We start from the raw sequence: 16,147 nt of genomic DNA on the forward strand, positions 1-16,147 counted from the left end.
ATTAGGCATTACATTAAACTATCTTTGGTATTACATTTGACGGGTAAGTACATGAAACTTTGATTATTTTTAGAGAAATACTATTTTGTAATTGTTTTTACATGAATATATAAAAACTCATTTTAACATAACACAATCTATATCTTTTCAATCTCAAAAAATATTAAAATAATTTTTTAAAAAATCCTAATATTTTTTTTTTATTTAATAGGAATGAAAAAAAAAATCTACTTAAATTATTTTAAATTTTCCTATTTTCTTTTTATTGAAGTTGATTCCAGTGTAATCCAATTCTACATGATGGTTTTGTATTAAAAGATCAAATTAAAATCAACAATAATTCAAAATAAAGTGGTTAATTAATTATTTTTTGCTCATAAAACATTTTTTTTTATCTTTTTATATTGAAAAGTGAAAAGATAATAATATTTTAAAAATATTTTTATCCTATTATATCCCATCTTAATTTTCCTTTACTAATTATCACAATTGTAATAATTCCTTTTGTATAAATTAAATTGGATGTAAATAATAATTTTTCAATGACACATTTTTTGCCCCTATACCCTAGATAGATTATAACTTTTAACAAAAAGCCAACTCTCTAGTATAAATTAAATTATGTTATCATTACATAATAAATCATGTCATGTGATAATCTCATTTTCTGTAGTTGAAATAAAAAAAGGTAAATTGCAATAATTGAGACAATACTTTTAGGAATATATATATATTTTTTTTGGCCTCAAACTCTCCAATTATTTGGAAATTAATCATATCCAACCCATAATTGTTGTGAAAAAAAAAATCATATTATGAAACGTTTTTTAAATGTTGGAAAAAAAAATTGTTTTTAGAGTCACTCAAAAATTTTGAGGGTATTTTGAATATTATATCTCTACCGAGTCTCATGCTTCATGATTATTGTAGGCCTTATCCTAGTTGTTTCAAGTGTGGGGTATTAGTCGGGAATTATCCCATGTGGAGTATGGGTTGAGGAAATAATTTAAGTGCAAGACATCACTCGAGAGTAGACTAAGAGTTTGTTTGGTGATGGTTCTATAAAGTATTTTTAACCCCAATAACATTTCAAAATAACTTGTTTTGATAAAATTTTCAAATTATAGATGTGTTAAAAACGATTTTTAAAATCATTATCAAACCGATTGTAAGTGTAAAATATCACTTAGATGGTTGTTGTAAATGCAAGGAATCGTAACATCGTCGTCGTGAATTTAGGAATTTTCATATAATTTAAATTAAAAAAAAAACAATGAGATATTTTATCCATATAACCGCCCGATATATTTTATCCTTTGATTTCTTCCCTCGTAATTCTCCATTCTCATTATCATGAATGAAAAAGACGAACCAGAGAGAAAGGGAATCGGGTTTTTTCTCAAGATTGATCTTTCAAGGTAAGCATTTAGCCTATAGATTTAGTATTTCAGTTCTACAACCTTGAATCTTTTAGGTAGTCTCTTAAAAATATTGAAACTGTTCTCATGCCCTGGAAGGCATGGTTTACTGGGATGAATATGGGCAAGTCAATGCCACTGAACTCAAGACTGTCACTACAAGGCAGTGTTGGTTTCATAAGTGCAGGGCATTGGGTTGGGTATTGAATCCGGATCAGGTGTTCAAACTCAAGTTCAGTCACCATTGATGGCCAGAGATGAGGGCACCAAGAAATCAATGGATGTTAGGCAGAAAATATGAATAATAAAAATAAAATAATTTATTTTTGGGACAAAGTTGGAAGCTCCACAAGTTTTTTTTTTAATTAATGCATATAATTTTAAATTTTAGGATTTTTGAGTTAATACTCAAATTTACTTATAATTTTTTTTTGGTTGTAATGTTTGATGTATTTTTTTAGTTTTGGATTTGTTAGTTAATGACATCCATGTCTTGGGACTCGAGAGTTTTATGTGTGAAATAATCGTGGTGCCCTTGGCCTCTCTTTTATTTGTTTGCTTCTCCTTTATTTGTTTGCGATTATAGGCTTATACGCTTATTGTAAAATTACTTTTAATTTTCTAAAACCTAAAACAATAAGGATTTATTTGGTAATTATTTTCGAAAACAATTATAAAAATAGTTTTTAAAAATTATTCTCTAATTTTTGTAGAAAAAAAGTATGTTTAAAAACTTAAAATATTTTTAATATGTTTTACAAATATTTTTTATGTCTAATATTTTATTTTTAATCATGTTTATATAATTGTTTTTTAAAACAACCATAAAAAACCAATTAAAATATATTATCTGTTGTATTTTTTATTTTTAATAATAAAAAATAAAAAATAGTTTTTTTATTATCAAACATATTTTTATGTTATTTTTTATTACGAAGAACAAAAAATTGTTATAAAAAAATAATTCTCAAACAAACTCTAAAATTTTTTTAAACAGTTTGTAGAAGCCATTATATTTTTAAAGCAAGGGTCTATTTGGTAATATTTAAAAAAAAAAACACTTTTAACTTTAAAAATGTTTTTAAAAGAAAAAAAAGATGTTTGAGAAAAAAATATGAAATACATTTTAAAATAAAAAAATATTTTATAATATTAAAAAATTTATTTATAGTATTTATGAAAAAAAAACCATCATAGATGATTCTTTTAAAAATCCAAAGAAAACACTTTTATTAAAAAACGCTTCAAGTAAAAACACCATGAAATATACTTAAATTTCGTATTTTATAAAAAAGTTAATATTATTTTTTATTTTTTGAAAATACAAATTTTTTTAAAAAACTTTTACTTCCCTTATTATTATTTTTACCCACAAAAATTTTCACAAGATAAATTCAGTATTTCAGGTGTATTTTAAAGATTGAATTAAAATTAAAATTTGCTCAAAAAATTTCTAAATTTGTTTTTCTGAGGTTATATTTTGCTTTTTTATTATTATTCCAAAATTTGATACTGAGAAACCCCATTTCTAATATATATTTTTTTAAATTTCTTATATGGTTTAGTTTTTATTTTTTCCCAAGGAATATGCAAACAAGAATTTTCCTACATTTCCCAAATTTTCCAGGAAAAGAAAATTCAGGAGGAGAAGAAACCCACTTGTATTCTTCGTTTTCTCTCCTGGTATCTACTGGTTCGATTCTCTTCCTCTCTCCAACGGACCTGACCCCAACCCCACCAATGTACGGAGGCCCTGCCAAACTCGGCCGTGGCGGCAGCGCCGTCGGCGGTCGTGGCGGCGGCAAGCGTGGCATCCACTCTTCATTTCCTCCTCCGCCGCCTCACCGTCCTTCCGTCCCCGCCAGCCGCCTATCGGTCGGAGGAGCCGGTGGAGCTGGTCCTCGCAACCGTGCCACCAACTCTGGGGCCACCACGCCGGCGCACCTGCCGGCGTCGGAGGAGACCTTCAGTCTAGTTACCGGAAACCCTCTCGCATTCGCTATGATAATCCGCCTCGCGCCGGACCTCGTTGACGAGATCAAGCGCGTGGAGGCACAGGGAGGTACTGCGCGGATCAAATTCGATTCTAATGCGAATAATCCGTCTGGAAACGTGAGTTTCTTGGGTTTTCTTCAATTGGGCGTAGTTCGATTTATTGTACTTAGGTTCTTTTTTGAGGTCGGTTGAGCAATTGTGTTGAATTTGTAGTGACTTCGTGTCTTGAATTACTTGTTTTTGTGCAATTCTGATGATGGGTTTGTTGTTTTTTGGGGAATTGGGGTGATTTAGGACTTCCCGGGTGCTTAATTGTTCCAAAATTTGATCGTTCAGATCATTATTGTTTCTGGGGGCTTCTGGCTTTTGTTTACAGTCTTTAGTTCTTCACTTCTTTTTGTTGTTTTTTTTTTTCAAAAATTTTATGATTTAGATTGAACTGACATCTGAGGTATGAGATTTTTATTTAATTTCACTTTATTGGGTAATTATGATCATAATTAAGAATGATAGAGTTTGGAATATAGTTGGAGACTATACTAGTAAGCTTATCTTAGGAGCAGCAGTTGAGGATTTGAAACTATACAGACATAACTCGTTTAGCAGAAGGAGGAGAGTGAACATGCATAGGGAGGGTGCAAATCACTTAAGAGAATATAGAGATGAGAGGCCAAGAAGTTTGCTGAAAATGAAGTTTTGATGTATTAAATAACAATTACAGGAAATGGTAGTAAAGGTTCATCCAAATGGGAAGCTGGTTTCGATATGGTTTCTTGATGCTTTATAGAATATTTGTTGTTTACAAGGCACATTTTAAAATTTCCAAAGTAAGCGGGCTTATCCTTGCTTAGCAAAGCCATTTTAACGACTGTGTGGGACTGGCTACAGGAATCCTTCTTTGGCATTTTGCTCTCTCTGGAGCAGATTTTATAGTAAATCACCTCCTGACATGTCACCAACTGAATTAACGTTGGTTTCTTGGCTGTTCCAGTAGCCCCTTCAGCCACCTCTAACCTGTGAACTATGTGACTCCTTGTGGCTGAAGTTGCTAATTTTTGTTACTAAATTTGCTCAAATAATCCAAAAACTAATATTGTTATTTGAAGATGACATTAAATAGGGAAACAAATCAAGAAACAGAGATGTTGGTTCAACATTGGATTTAAAATGGTCAATACTCGTAGTTTCCTCAACATAATTGGTTGGTGTATAAATGTGCAAATATGCTGAATAGTTGAATTTTGATTGGAAGGATTGCTCCATACATTGTACAAATTACTTCCTTGTTTGTTTGAAATGCCGACAATTTATGGTCTACCACCACATGCTTTTGGCATAGTTCTATATGCTGAATTATACATTCTTCATTTGATTTTATATGCCCAATGGGATGCTTTGTGCTTCCTTGAAGAATATATTACATATGCGATATTGTTCAATGCCACTGTCATTCCCTCCTACTGACATGGTGCTATCCTCTTCCTCTTTCTTCTCCCAACTGCAAGTATAAAAGGAAAAATAGGTGCTAGTGAAATTTGTCATCTTGATTACTTATTGGGAATTTTGGGGTTTCTTAATATTTCAAGGGAGCTTATGCTTTCCCTTGAATATACCATTGTTTTCCGTACATAAATGGAACAATCTTTTCCTTGTCAATGTTTATTCATTTGCTGTAGTGATTAATTCTCAAGCTTCATCATAAGTTGTTGTTGTTGTTTATTTTATTTTATTTTTATTTTACCGGATAGGTAAAGAAAAGACGTATATAAAGAAAAGAGGAAACACAAAAAACAGTGCCCTCAAAGTATACAAGAAGTATACAGTAAAGGCCTCAAAGCTCAGCCCAAAAGGGGAGGAAAAGAAGCAAAAAATATTACCTGTCCTTACTCAGAGCCTAATCAATCAATGAAGCTAACAAGAGAAATAGGGCTTGTGTTTATAGACACCCTAGACCAAGACCACAGATTACATACAAAAGGATTTTTCAATCGTTGAATCGATAGCTTCTCATTGTCAAATGCTAACATGTTCCTTTCCTTCCACACTGTCCAAAATATACATAAAAGGGGTTATTTGCTAAGTCTTTTTACGAGCTTTACCCACAAATGACCCATGTCACTCAAGAAGAGTTTCCTTCATTGAACAAGAGAGAACCCAAGACACACCCAATAGGGAGAAAAGAAGATTCCAAAGAATCTGAGCCTTTGCATAGTGAAAAAGAAGGTGATCAACCGTCTCTACTTCAAAGAGGCAAAGGAAACACCTATTTTCCAAATAGTGCCCCCTCTTTTAAAGTTGGTCCGGAGTTAAGACTTTCCCCCAAGATGTCTCCCAAGCGAAGAAAGCCACCTTAGGTGGTGCGCTCAATCTCCAAATGCTCCCACAAGGAAGCAAAAAAGAATCTCCAGGCTCCAAAATAGAGTAGAGAGAATTGACCGAAAAGGTCCCACACCTCACAACCGTCCAAATCACTCTATCATCCACATCCCTCTGAACCCTAATTGCTTGAATCTTTTGCAGAAAACGCTCCACCAAATCTAACTCCCAATCATTAAAGGCCCTAGAGAAAAGAGGGGTCCATCCACCCTCTTCACCTTCAGGGTTCCAAACATCCGCCACCCAAGTTTCCTTAGTCAAAGAAAGGGTAATAAGGAAGGGAAGGACACACATAGTGGCTCATCTCCACACCTTCAAGCTTCATCATAAGTTGTATGATGCAGCTTTCCCCATTCTCTTCAGCATTTGTTAGCAATATTAGATTTTCTGTTATCCCTTCAATTCATCTTAACCTCTTGTTTCTCAATTGTACAATAGGATCTTGGATATTACATAGCATAAACATGTTTGTCTTTGAAATGATTCATGATCTTTTAACTTTTACTAATAAACATTATTTGAAGTTGCAAAAGCAGTCTCTTTTTTTATGTATTCGACTTAATTTAGCTACTCTTTTAGATGGTTGGTGGCCTGTTGAGTTTAAAATCATTGGATTAACTAGTTCATCATTGCATCAGGTGATTGATGCGGGTGGTAAGGACTTCAGATTTACATGGTCACGTGAACTAGGTGACCTCTGTGACATATATGAAGAACGTCAAAGTGGCGAAGAGGGAAATGGTTTGCTTGTTGAATCTGGAGGTGCCTGGCGCAAGCTGAATGTGCAGCGTATTTTGGATGAATCAACTAAAAATCATGTTAAAATGCGGTCAGAGGAAGCTGAACGCAAGCAGAAATCGCGCAAGTAAGTTATCAGATTGTTATGTCTGTTGGCAGTTTCACATTCTCTTGCATTTTAATATGTCTCAATTTCTTTTTTTTCTTTTTTTGGCTGATGTCAGAGCCATCGTCTTAGAGCATGGAAACCCATCCATGAAGAGTCAGATGAAGGCACTAGCTGCTGCTGAGAGTAAGTTTTTATTCATGTATATCACTATTTTTTATTTTTAGGTTTGCTGGTTTGTTGCCTGTTGCTGACATGTAGAGAAGAAATATGCAACAAATATTAAACTCTCATGAATAATAAATCAGGAATATAAAGTCCTGTGACATCTCTGCCTTTACACACTCTGCACATAATCTCTTTATCTTTTTCCTGCTGCCAAGAATGTCCATTAATCTGATGCTTTGATGTGAAGTATTCACCAAGTTTCTATTGCATGGTTATAGATTGAAGAAGCTGGTAGGGGTGTCTTGGGTAGTTTTGGGATGCGAGAGTTGTTATACCGAACTGATATGGGAAGAAAGAAAAAGCATAGTTGCTTTCTCTCATACTGAAGGATCAAGGGGCATGGAAGAATTTTTTGGGTTTTTGGTTTTCATGAAAAGTGGTATAAACAGCATAAGCAAATGTTTGGGATGAAACTTTTTAAGCTATCAATCAAATAAAAAGTTTAAGCGGACTTCCACTAAAGGCCTAATACCTTTCCTAACAAGTAGCCTTTTTAAGCTTATGCTTGGGTTCAATAAATAGGCAGAAATAAAAATCCATGAGGTTCAATTCTTGACCTCTCAACTCTGATAAAAAAAAAGAAAAAAAAAATTCTTGACCTCTCAACGACCAAGACTTCAATACGATGTTAAGCTATCAATTGATCCCAAAACTTAAGTTGTTAGGTAAAGACCAACTATGTATATCAAGCTAACCTTGGTTAGAGCCTTGACAGGAATCATGATCTCTATATCAGACTAAGCCAGTCATGTTAATGATTATATATAGTTTGGGCCTTGGGGACCATTTTGATTGTGTTTCACTTAGCATAAATATATATTAAACTTGATAGCAACCTCATAGCAGGTCACCACAGTTGAATTTCATTTTGACCATTTGTTAGATTCTTTTCTTCTCAAAAGAATATTTAAGATTTCTTGTAACAGTTATTTGATTGGTTTGGTTTCAATTTACAATTCTTGTAATTAACATTAGGAATGAGTATCGCTATATTATTATTTCTAGTTTTTCGTATGATTTATGCTAATGGACTTAATGACATCTGTGGGATCATCTAACAGTGTCATTTTCCATCTTTATGAATCATTTAGTAGAAAGGGAAAAGAAATCCCTTGCTAGTGACAGTTATCTCTTAATTGTTGGAATTTCAATTCTGAATGGGAATACAGATCATTGAGCAATACCCCACTTTGACAATCATCACTGAATTGCTTCCTCTACCTTTTTTTTTTGGTTAGAATTTATCGTGTTCTGATTATATTTATCTCTGTTGTGCTGAAATATTTCTTATGTTTGTTCCTTGGATACAGAATCATTTAAATTTATTTATTTATGCCAAGCATCTAATATTGTTCTTTTATTTCTAGCTAATCCATGGAGGATGCAGTTTAAACAAAAGAAAGAGCCTGCATTTAAAAAACGAAAAGTCGAACCACCTCAAGGTAATTAGTGCCTGTTAAAGATAATCATGTTTTTAAACAAAAAATGTTTTTTTTTGTTTTTTGTTTTTTTTTGTTTCTAAACTTTTAATGCAGTTTACAACTCATTATGAGGCTTCAAGTTTCTGCTTTCTTATTGTCAGATTTTTTTTATTTTATTTAATTTATATATTACAATCCTTGTTTATTTTCTCTTATTTTCTTGCGTCAGCTACTAAAGCTGTCTATAAACCTGGATTATCCTCAACAACTACTACTAAGAGCAAACCCACACCTTCACCTCTACCATCTCCCCCTGAGCAAACTGGTGCTCTGACATCTCCATTTGGAGGTGGAGGAAACCTTGCTAAGAGTCATGTGATTGTAGAAGATATTATGCCCATCCCAGCGACCAGTAAAGAGAACACTGCAAGCTCAGAGAAAGAAATCCCTGGCAGGGCTATCAGTGCATCTGTACGTGAAACACCTGGACACAAAGGGAATTTGGGAGCTACACCGATGGATTTGCAAAGTATGCTAATTACTCTGCTCTTGGACAATCCTAAGGGAATGAGCCTAAAGGTAATCTCATGGATAAACTGAAATTATTTTTTAGCTTAATGTGAGGTACTGAACTTGAATTATTTAATCTGAGTATGTTAGTTAACATGGAACCAATTCCTTTAACTTCTTGAGTTTATCCTGTACCACCCTAATCAATTTCTATTACTGCATCCTGATTTTTTTTGGTGCTCCTTTTGTATATTCATTTTTATAGGCCTTGGAAAAAACTATTGGAGATACAATTCCCAATGCTGGAAAGAAGATTGAGCCCATTATAAGAAAAGTAAGTGGTGAACATTCTTATGCTAGAGTTTGCTAGAACTGTTGGTGATCTTATATGTTCTCATTAATTTTGAGCATCAGATTGCAACTTTCCAAGCTCCAGGAAGATACTTCTTGAAACCAGGAGTGGAGTTGGAAAGCTTGAAGAAACCTTCGTCTGAAAATGGAAGGTAGCTGCAATTTCTCAATGATGATTAGTGGGCTTGATCTGGTCCTTGTATTGGTGTAGTTGTTCTTTGTGTTCTTTTATACTAAAATTATGGTTAATCAGTGGGTCCATTATTAGTTGGTGCAGGAGCATTCAAAGGGCTTATCAAAACCAAATCGACCCACAAGTTGCATTGTTTTGGATAGACTTTCTGTTTCCTGTTTTTAAAAAATAGAAAATAATAGTAACTTCCATATAAAATATAATAACTTTTACAAAGGTATGGACTTGTCTTATGTTTTAAAAATTACTTTTAAAATTTTTATTATCTTAATTTTTTAAACCTTTTTTAAAAGTTATTACCTTTTTAAGGTAAGTTTCAAAGAGTTCTTGTATTTTATGTAGAAGTTATTATTAGTTTCTAATTTTGAAAACAGAAAACAAGAAAGAAAGGACTCCAAACAATACCTTAGCTTTCATCTTTCAAATGTTTTTTTCTTTTTTCTTTTTTGTTGTTTTTTAAATACTTCATTTTTAGTTTTTATATGTTGTTATCAGTGTCCTGTGTAGTTCTATGATGTTTTAAGTAGTGTGATTGGCTAGGACTATGATTATTAGTTGTTTTCCCTAATTAGGAATCCGTGATATATATATATGTAGTGTCCAAATTGGTTTAGGAATCCTTGTTGATTAGGAGTCTGCATTATCTATACTTTGTCAATTCTTTTTAGAGAGATTTCTTTATCTAAAAATTAATTAGATAGATTTCTGGTGGTTTTTTACTTTCTGTTCCCTCTTTACTGTGCATTACTAATTGCAAATAACAGAAAGAAACTACTCTAGCAGGGTTTAATGGGATTTTCATGAAAGCTTAACGGCAACTATCTTGAAGTTGAAATGGAACTAGAAAGGCAAGAAGCAATGACTAACATTTGTGGGCTCTAACTTGATCCCTTTTGGACTAAGATAATATTAGGCAGAGATATTTTATAAGTTCTGCCCTTATATTTATAATAGGTCATGCATGCCGTTATATGTAAACCATGGTTTTATGTTCCACTTGCATGATAGGCTCATTGGTTCAGGTACCAAAGGTCTAACCTTTATGCATATCTGACTTTTAATGTAGTTTCAATTTTTTTGATTGAAAGGTATAGTTATTAATCCATAGTTCTTGAATTATTGTTGGAATTGCATGGTTTTCCTTTCTGATTTAATGTTTTGTACTTGGTTTAGCTGTATTAATCTTGATTTCAGTGAATCATCCAGGCACTAGAATCATTTATTCAAATAATTTCATAAATGTGTTACCAGTACATGCTCCATTGACTGTTGGAGCTACTACCTTCTAACCATAAAAGGTTCCCATGGACTATAAGTTTGATTCATAGTATTGCGATTAGTCTCACCTCCATAAAAAGCTTATGATAGGAAGCCTATGAAGTTTACACAATGAAAAGCCTGATTCATGTTCAAGCACTTTTTTAATAGTATCTATAGCTTTATGTGTGTCTTCCATGGGCAGCTTTAATGCGTGTGCTTTGGTTGTTCCAGTTCTCCTGAAGATGACCGCCAGCAAACACCTGCTCCTGAAGACAACCAGGATCAAGCAGCAGCTTCTGAACCTAGATTTGCCGAGAAAGCCCCCAGAATTGAGCAAGTGGATCAGGCACAGTTGAATTCTAAACTCGGAGGAGAATCAAGTTTGGTCGAAAAAATTGATACTCAACCACATTCGCCTGATCTGTTTGGTGACAAAAAAGTCTCTGACAATAGTGAAGGGCAGGCAGGCAGTTCTAGTGATAGTGACAGAAGCAATAGTGAGAGTGATAGTGGCAGTGATAGTGATAGTGATAGTGGTAGTGGAAGTGATAGTGGAAGCCATAGTAGAAGCAAAAGTAGAAGTCCGGTGGGAAGCAGGAGTGGCAGTAGCAGTGACAGCGAGAGTGATGCTTCTTCCCACAGCAAGCACGGTTCTGACATAGAAGTGGATATTATGACAAGTGATGATGAAAAAGTACCAAGTCATAAATTGCAAGCGTCTGAATCATTGTTCCCTACCTCATCCATTCTATGGAGAACTCCAGATGACAGGCCTGGGCAAAATGGGATTGATGTAAAGGCAGCTGGTCATGGATCAAATGCAGTTGAATTTGAGAAAGATCTGCCTGACGGTGATCAGGAAATTGAAATGGTTAATTTTGTTCCTAAGAAAGAAGACAGAAAACCTGCAGAAGAATCCAAACCCATTTCATCTGATGGTGATGATCATCAAGAGCGGCAAGTATATACTGGAAATTTGTTCAATGAGAGAGAAAGCATGTTTAAGGATGGTTTCAAGCGTGAGCAATCTGACAGCTCTGAGGGAATATCCAAAGGTAAATCCAGAAAAGGTTCTGATGCGAAGCGCTTTGATGACAAATCTGACCGCATGAAAAGGTCAAAAACAGGAAACATGTCTCAACCACCAACTTCTGCGGTAAGGAATACCCACTTTTCAGATATTCCTCAAAATGAGTCTCCTGATGGGCTCATTGAAGCCCATTACAGGGCGGCCTCTGCGGTTCAAATGACAAATAGAGCTGATAGGGATGGGAATGCTGATTTTGGCTTGCAAAAAGGATATGCCCCCATTCCTGGAAAATTTATTCCAGATTCTCAACAATCAGGTAGAAGGCCTATTGATCGTAGTGCACGGGCAAAGGTTCCTGATACAGCAGAGAGACCTAGTAAATATGCTGAGAGCTTAGAACATGGCCTTAAATACTCAGAAAGTAGCTTTCAAGCAAATGAGGGCTTTTCCACGCTAAAAGATAAAGTATATAGAGAAACTCAAGATGAAGATGGTTATGCCAATGAGAAGAAGATGCCAAGAAATATTAAGGATGGTGGTTTTGGGGACAAATACTCCTTTGATTCACGTGAAAGGAAACATGAACTGGTTGGAAAGTTCAAGGAGGCTGGGCAGGTTTCAAACTCATACATGGGGTCTTCTCCAAGGGATAATAGCAGAATTGTTGTGGACAGATCCCCGATGGTTAATGGGAGAGGCATTTTGCTCCAAAGAGAGCTTTCAGACTTGGAGTTGGGTGAGCTTCGGGAGCCCTTGCCTGATGACACAACTGGGATTAAGAAGCAATTTGAAAGAAAAAGTTCATTTAAACAGTCAGAGAACAAACTAAGTACTTCAGATAACTGGACTTCGGATGTGAATAGAGGAAAACATGTTGGGAAAGCGACTCTTGACTCAGGAAAGCTGTCCCCATCCCATTTAGATGCTGGAGTTTCTAGCAATCCAGAGGCCTCATCTAAGAAGAGGACCAAAGAACATAATTTTGAAGATATAGCAAGACCTCACCCCAGGATTGGGCAATCTCAACCACAACAGATTTCAAGAGTTGATCATGCTGAAGTTGGATCCCAATTTAATAGATTAACAGATGTGAATAGTAAATATAGACATAGTGAAGCTGGAGCAGACCAAGGGATTGGTCCAGAAGACTATGGGGAAGCTCATAAGAGAATGCCTGTCAGTGCAGCACTACAGCAAGACACTAAACGTGGACTAGCTTCCCACGCCACTAAAGAAAGTAAAACACAAAAATCTAATATGGTGCCAGACTTGAGTGATAAGCAAAAGGATGCATTTTTGACTGATAGTAGTAATAATGGTCGAAAGAGGAGGGAATCTTCTTCAGATGAAAATAGTTGTTCTTATTCCAAGTATGAAAAGGAAGAACCAGAGCTCAAAGGACCAATAAAGGATTTCTCTCAGTAAGTACTCATATTGGAAACCTACTTGAATAAAAGTTATTTTGTTTTGTGTCATAGATTTATTATATGCCTTTTCATCTTTAGGTATAAAGAATATGTGCAAGAGTATCATGAGAAGTATGATAGTTACAACTCATTGAACAAGATTCTAGAGAGCTACAGGTACTATGAAAGTTCCTTATGTTCCTCCTCAAGTCATCCTTTGTACTTTAATTAGTAATGTTTGAACAATTCCGGAAGGGTTTTTAACTTTTGTCTCTTAATACAATTTGTGACCTTTTATTTTAGGAATGAGTTTCATAAACTTGGAAAGGATCTTGAAGTTGCAAAAGGTAGGGATTTGGAGAGATATTATAATATTTTGGAGCAGCTGAAGGATACATATAGCCAGTGTAGCACGGTATGTTTTGTGTTTATGTTTCTTGGATGTCTGTTTTCACATAGTATGGGTTCATGTTAACGCTTGATAAATTGACTAAGCATTATTATCCCATTTTAATCTTACTAATCTCTTGGTGACATACCATTTCCCTTGTTTTTTTATTATTTTCCCTTTTTACTTGTGTTTATTTGGTTGTTTTAAAAGCACCCTCTATTAACTAAGATTAAAAATTCCATATTGTGACATTACCTATGAAAAACACATACATTGTTTGTGAAAATTACAGCTCAAAACACTAGACAAGTTTATCCTTGAACGATCTGATTTATGTACCTTGTGAAGGTGATGATATCATTATTAAAAGCATAAATGGTCTATAAAGCATTTAGTAAGATTTTCCTGCTTGTCAAGTAAGTTTCTATATGTGAACTTGCAAGTGCAGGGCTTTCTCTTTCCATGAGACAAGGGTTTGGTGGTTCAGATTTTAAACTTGAAATTACACTTCTTAGGCTATGTTTGGTTCCTAAAAATTTTGGGGGAAAATGTGAGAGAAAGAAAAAAGAAAAAAGAAAAAGTGAAGGAAAATAAAAGACAGATTTAGAGTTAATAAATTATTTTTATATATTATTTCAAATTCATTTCACGTGTTTTAAGTCTTATATAGAAAGATTAAATAATTTGAAAATGCATTAGTTTCTAAAAATTAGGTTAATTTCATTCACCTCCCCTAAGGTTTTGGCTAAATACATCTAACCTCCCTTATTTTGAGTGAGAGGGGAAGCAAGTGAAAATAAGAAATGAAAAGGATAGGGGAGGTATTTGATGGAATTTCAGACGTATGAGAGTTAAAATGTATTTAGCCGAAACCTTAGGGAAGGTGAATGAAATTAACCCCTAAAATTTTTAATGATGTTTGACTTTTTCTTTTTAGTATTTTCTATAACAAAACCAAATATGAAAAAAATAATTTTTCTTAGCATTTTCTTTCTTTCCTTAATACTTCCTAAAACACAATATTCAAGTTTGAAATCCATGCTTGTGGTATTGGCTGGAATGTTAACTGCTTTTGTTTATATCACCCTTTTAGTTTCTATTTAAACATCCTGTTATGACAATTTACTTTATGCAGAGACATAAGCGGTTGAAGAAAATATTCGTTGTGCTTCATGAAGAACTCAAGGTTATTGATCCAAAACAATCCACCCAATTTTGTTATCTATTTCTTTTAATTATTATTATTATTATTATTAAAGCCTATTTTCACCTTATTAGTTACACATACTGTACATTTTGTTGTAGAATCTGAAGCAAAGAATTAAAGACTATGCTCTTCCATATACAAGAGATTGAAGCAGGTTCCTCCTTTAAGAAGAAAAGCTGCCAGTTCAATATACATGGCAGGGGATCTTCGGAGCGATGGTCATCCATATTCTAAGATGCAGATTATACTGTAAAAAAGGGTCGAATACGGTTCCAGGAGCTTCACAGAAATCAAAGGCCATGACACTTGACAGAGGCTGTTGGGTTCATGCAGGGTGCTTTGATCCAATATGAAAAAGAAGAGATGTTGTGATTGTTAGTCTGAAGATGCACACAGGAGATGGATGTATCATGCAGTTTTTGGCCTCATTTTTATTTTTTTTTCCTTCTGATTCTCAAGGCAGTTTCTGTTGCTCTTCTTAGATCATACATTGCCAGAAAATTCACTTAGAAAAACAAAATTTTCAAGTGAAATATGGTGGTTGTACAAAATCTTTTTGTTTTTGTTGATTTTTGTGTAAACAGATCTCCAAGCATTTTGATTTTTGTAAGTATTAATTATAACCAGCCTAATGAGGCTTGTTGGATCCAAAGTGGATCACTTGAGTTGCCATTTGTATTAGTTATAATTGAATTGAGATTTGGGTTTTCATTTTGTTTGTTGAGATATGCTATGATTTTTTTTCTTTATTTTTTCATTCAATAAAACTCAAAACTCCAAACTTTAGTGATTTTGGATTTCTATTTTTTATTTTTATTTATTTATTTATTTATTTTTCTATGGGAGTCAAATTTTGTTATCTTTCTTACACGAACCCGTTTGATAGTGATTTTAATAAACTTTTCTAATGTTTGAAGTTTTTATTTTTCAAAGTGTTTGAATGAGTATAAACACTTTTTAAAATCATTGTCAAACAGATTCTTAATCATTTTAAATATTAAGATCTTTTAAATAAAAAATTGATAGAATTTAAAAAGCACTTCTAAAAAACTGAATCACTTTTAGTGGTTTATTAGATAAACATTTGATATGTGATTATTTCAAAACGATTTTAAATAAGATATTTCAAATAAAAACTAGGATGTCCAAAACATACTCTAAATTACTTTGAAAATTTAACAACTTTTAAAAAGTCAATTTTTTTTTATAGTTCAATAAGAGCTTTTATGTCTATTTAAACAATTTTGTTTAATTATTTTATGGTTTAAAAAATAATTCATTATAGAAGTTAAAAAAATAAGCTATATTTTGACTTATAGTAATACAAATTTAGTTTATGTCTTAAAAATTATTCTTAAATTTTTAAAATTTCAAATAATAATTTTTTGAATACTTCAATTTTTAAAAATTATTATTTAGGTAAGTAATCAAAGAATTTTTATATATAATCTTATTTTGTTTAAAAATAGAAAAAAATATATCAAACAACAATTTAGATTTATTTTTAGACAATTAAT

General features: G+C 33.3%; 1 protein-coding gene across 1 annotated transcript; it reads left to right on the forward strand.

The window, feature by feature from the left end:
• The first annotated feature begins 2,996 nt into the window (after positions 1-2,996).
• On the forward strand, positions 2,997-15,341 carry LOC100258409 (uncharacterized). Its single transcript, XM_002276246.4, has 12 exons — positions 2,997-3,530; positions 6,428-6,654; positions 6,752-6,819; positions 8,229-8,303; positions 8,512-8,861; positions 9,058-9,126; positions 9,207-9,295; positions 10,828-13,047; positions 13,132-13,209; positions 13,336-13,447; positions 14,559-14,609; positions 14,729-15,341. Exons 1-12 carry the CDS (start codon positions 3,006-3,008, stop codon positions 14,777-14,779), a joined length of 3,915 nt encoding a protein of 1,304 aa, XP_002276282.2. The 5' UTR covers positions 2,997-3,005; the 3' UTR covers positions 14,780-15,341.
• The last annotated feature ends 806 nt before the right edge of the window (positions 15,342-16,147 follow it).

Source organism: Vitis vinifera, chromosome 9, assembly GCF_030704535.1.
Source record: "Vitis vinifera cultivar Pinot Noir 40024 chromosome 9, ASM3070453v1".
NCBI lineage: Eukaryota > Viridiplantae > Streptophyta > Magnoliopsida > Vitales > Vitaceae > Vitis > Vitis vinifera.

Coding starts and splice junctions, on each gene's coding strand:
- LOC100258409 (XM_002276246.4), top strand. CDS start 3,006: ATGCAAACAAGAATTTTCCTACATTTCCCAAATTTTCCAGGAAAAGAA. Junction 13,210..13,335: donor AAGATTCTAGAGAGCTACAG/GTACTATGAAAG, acceptor CTTTTATTTTAG/GAATGAGTTTCATAAACTTG. Junction 14,610..14,728: donor TGCTTCATGAAGAACTCAAG/GTTATTGATCCA, acceptor ATTTTGTTGTAG/AATCTGAAGCAAAGAATTAA.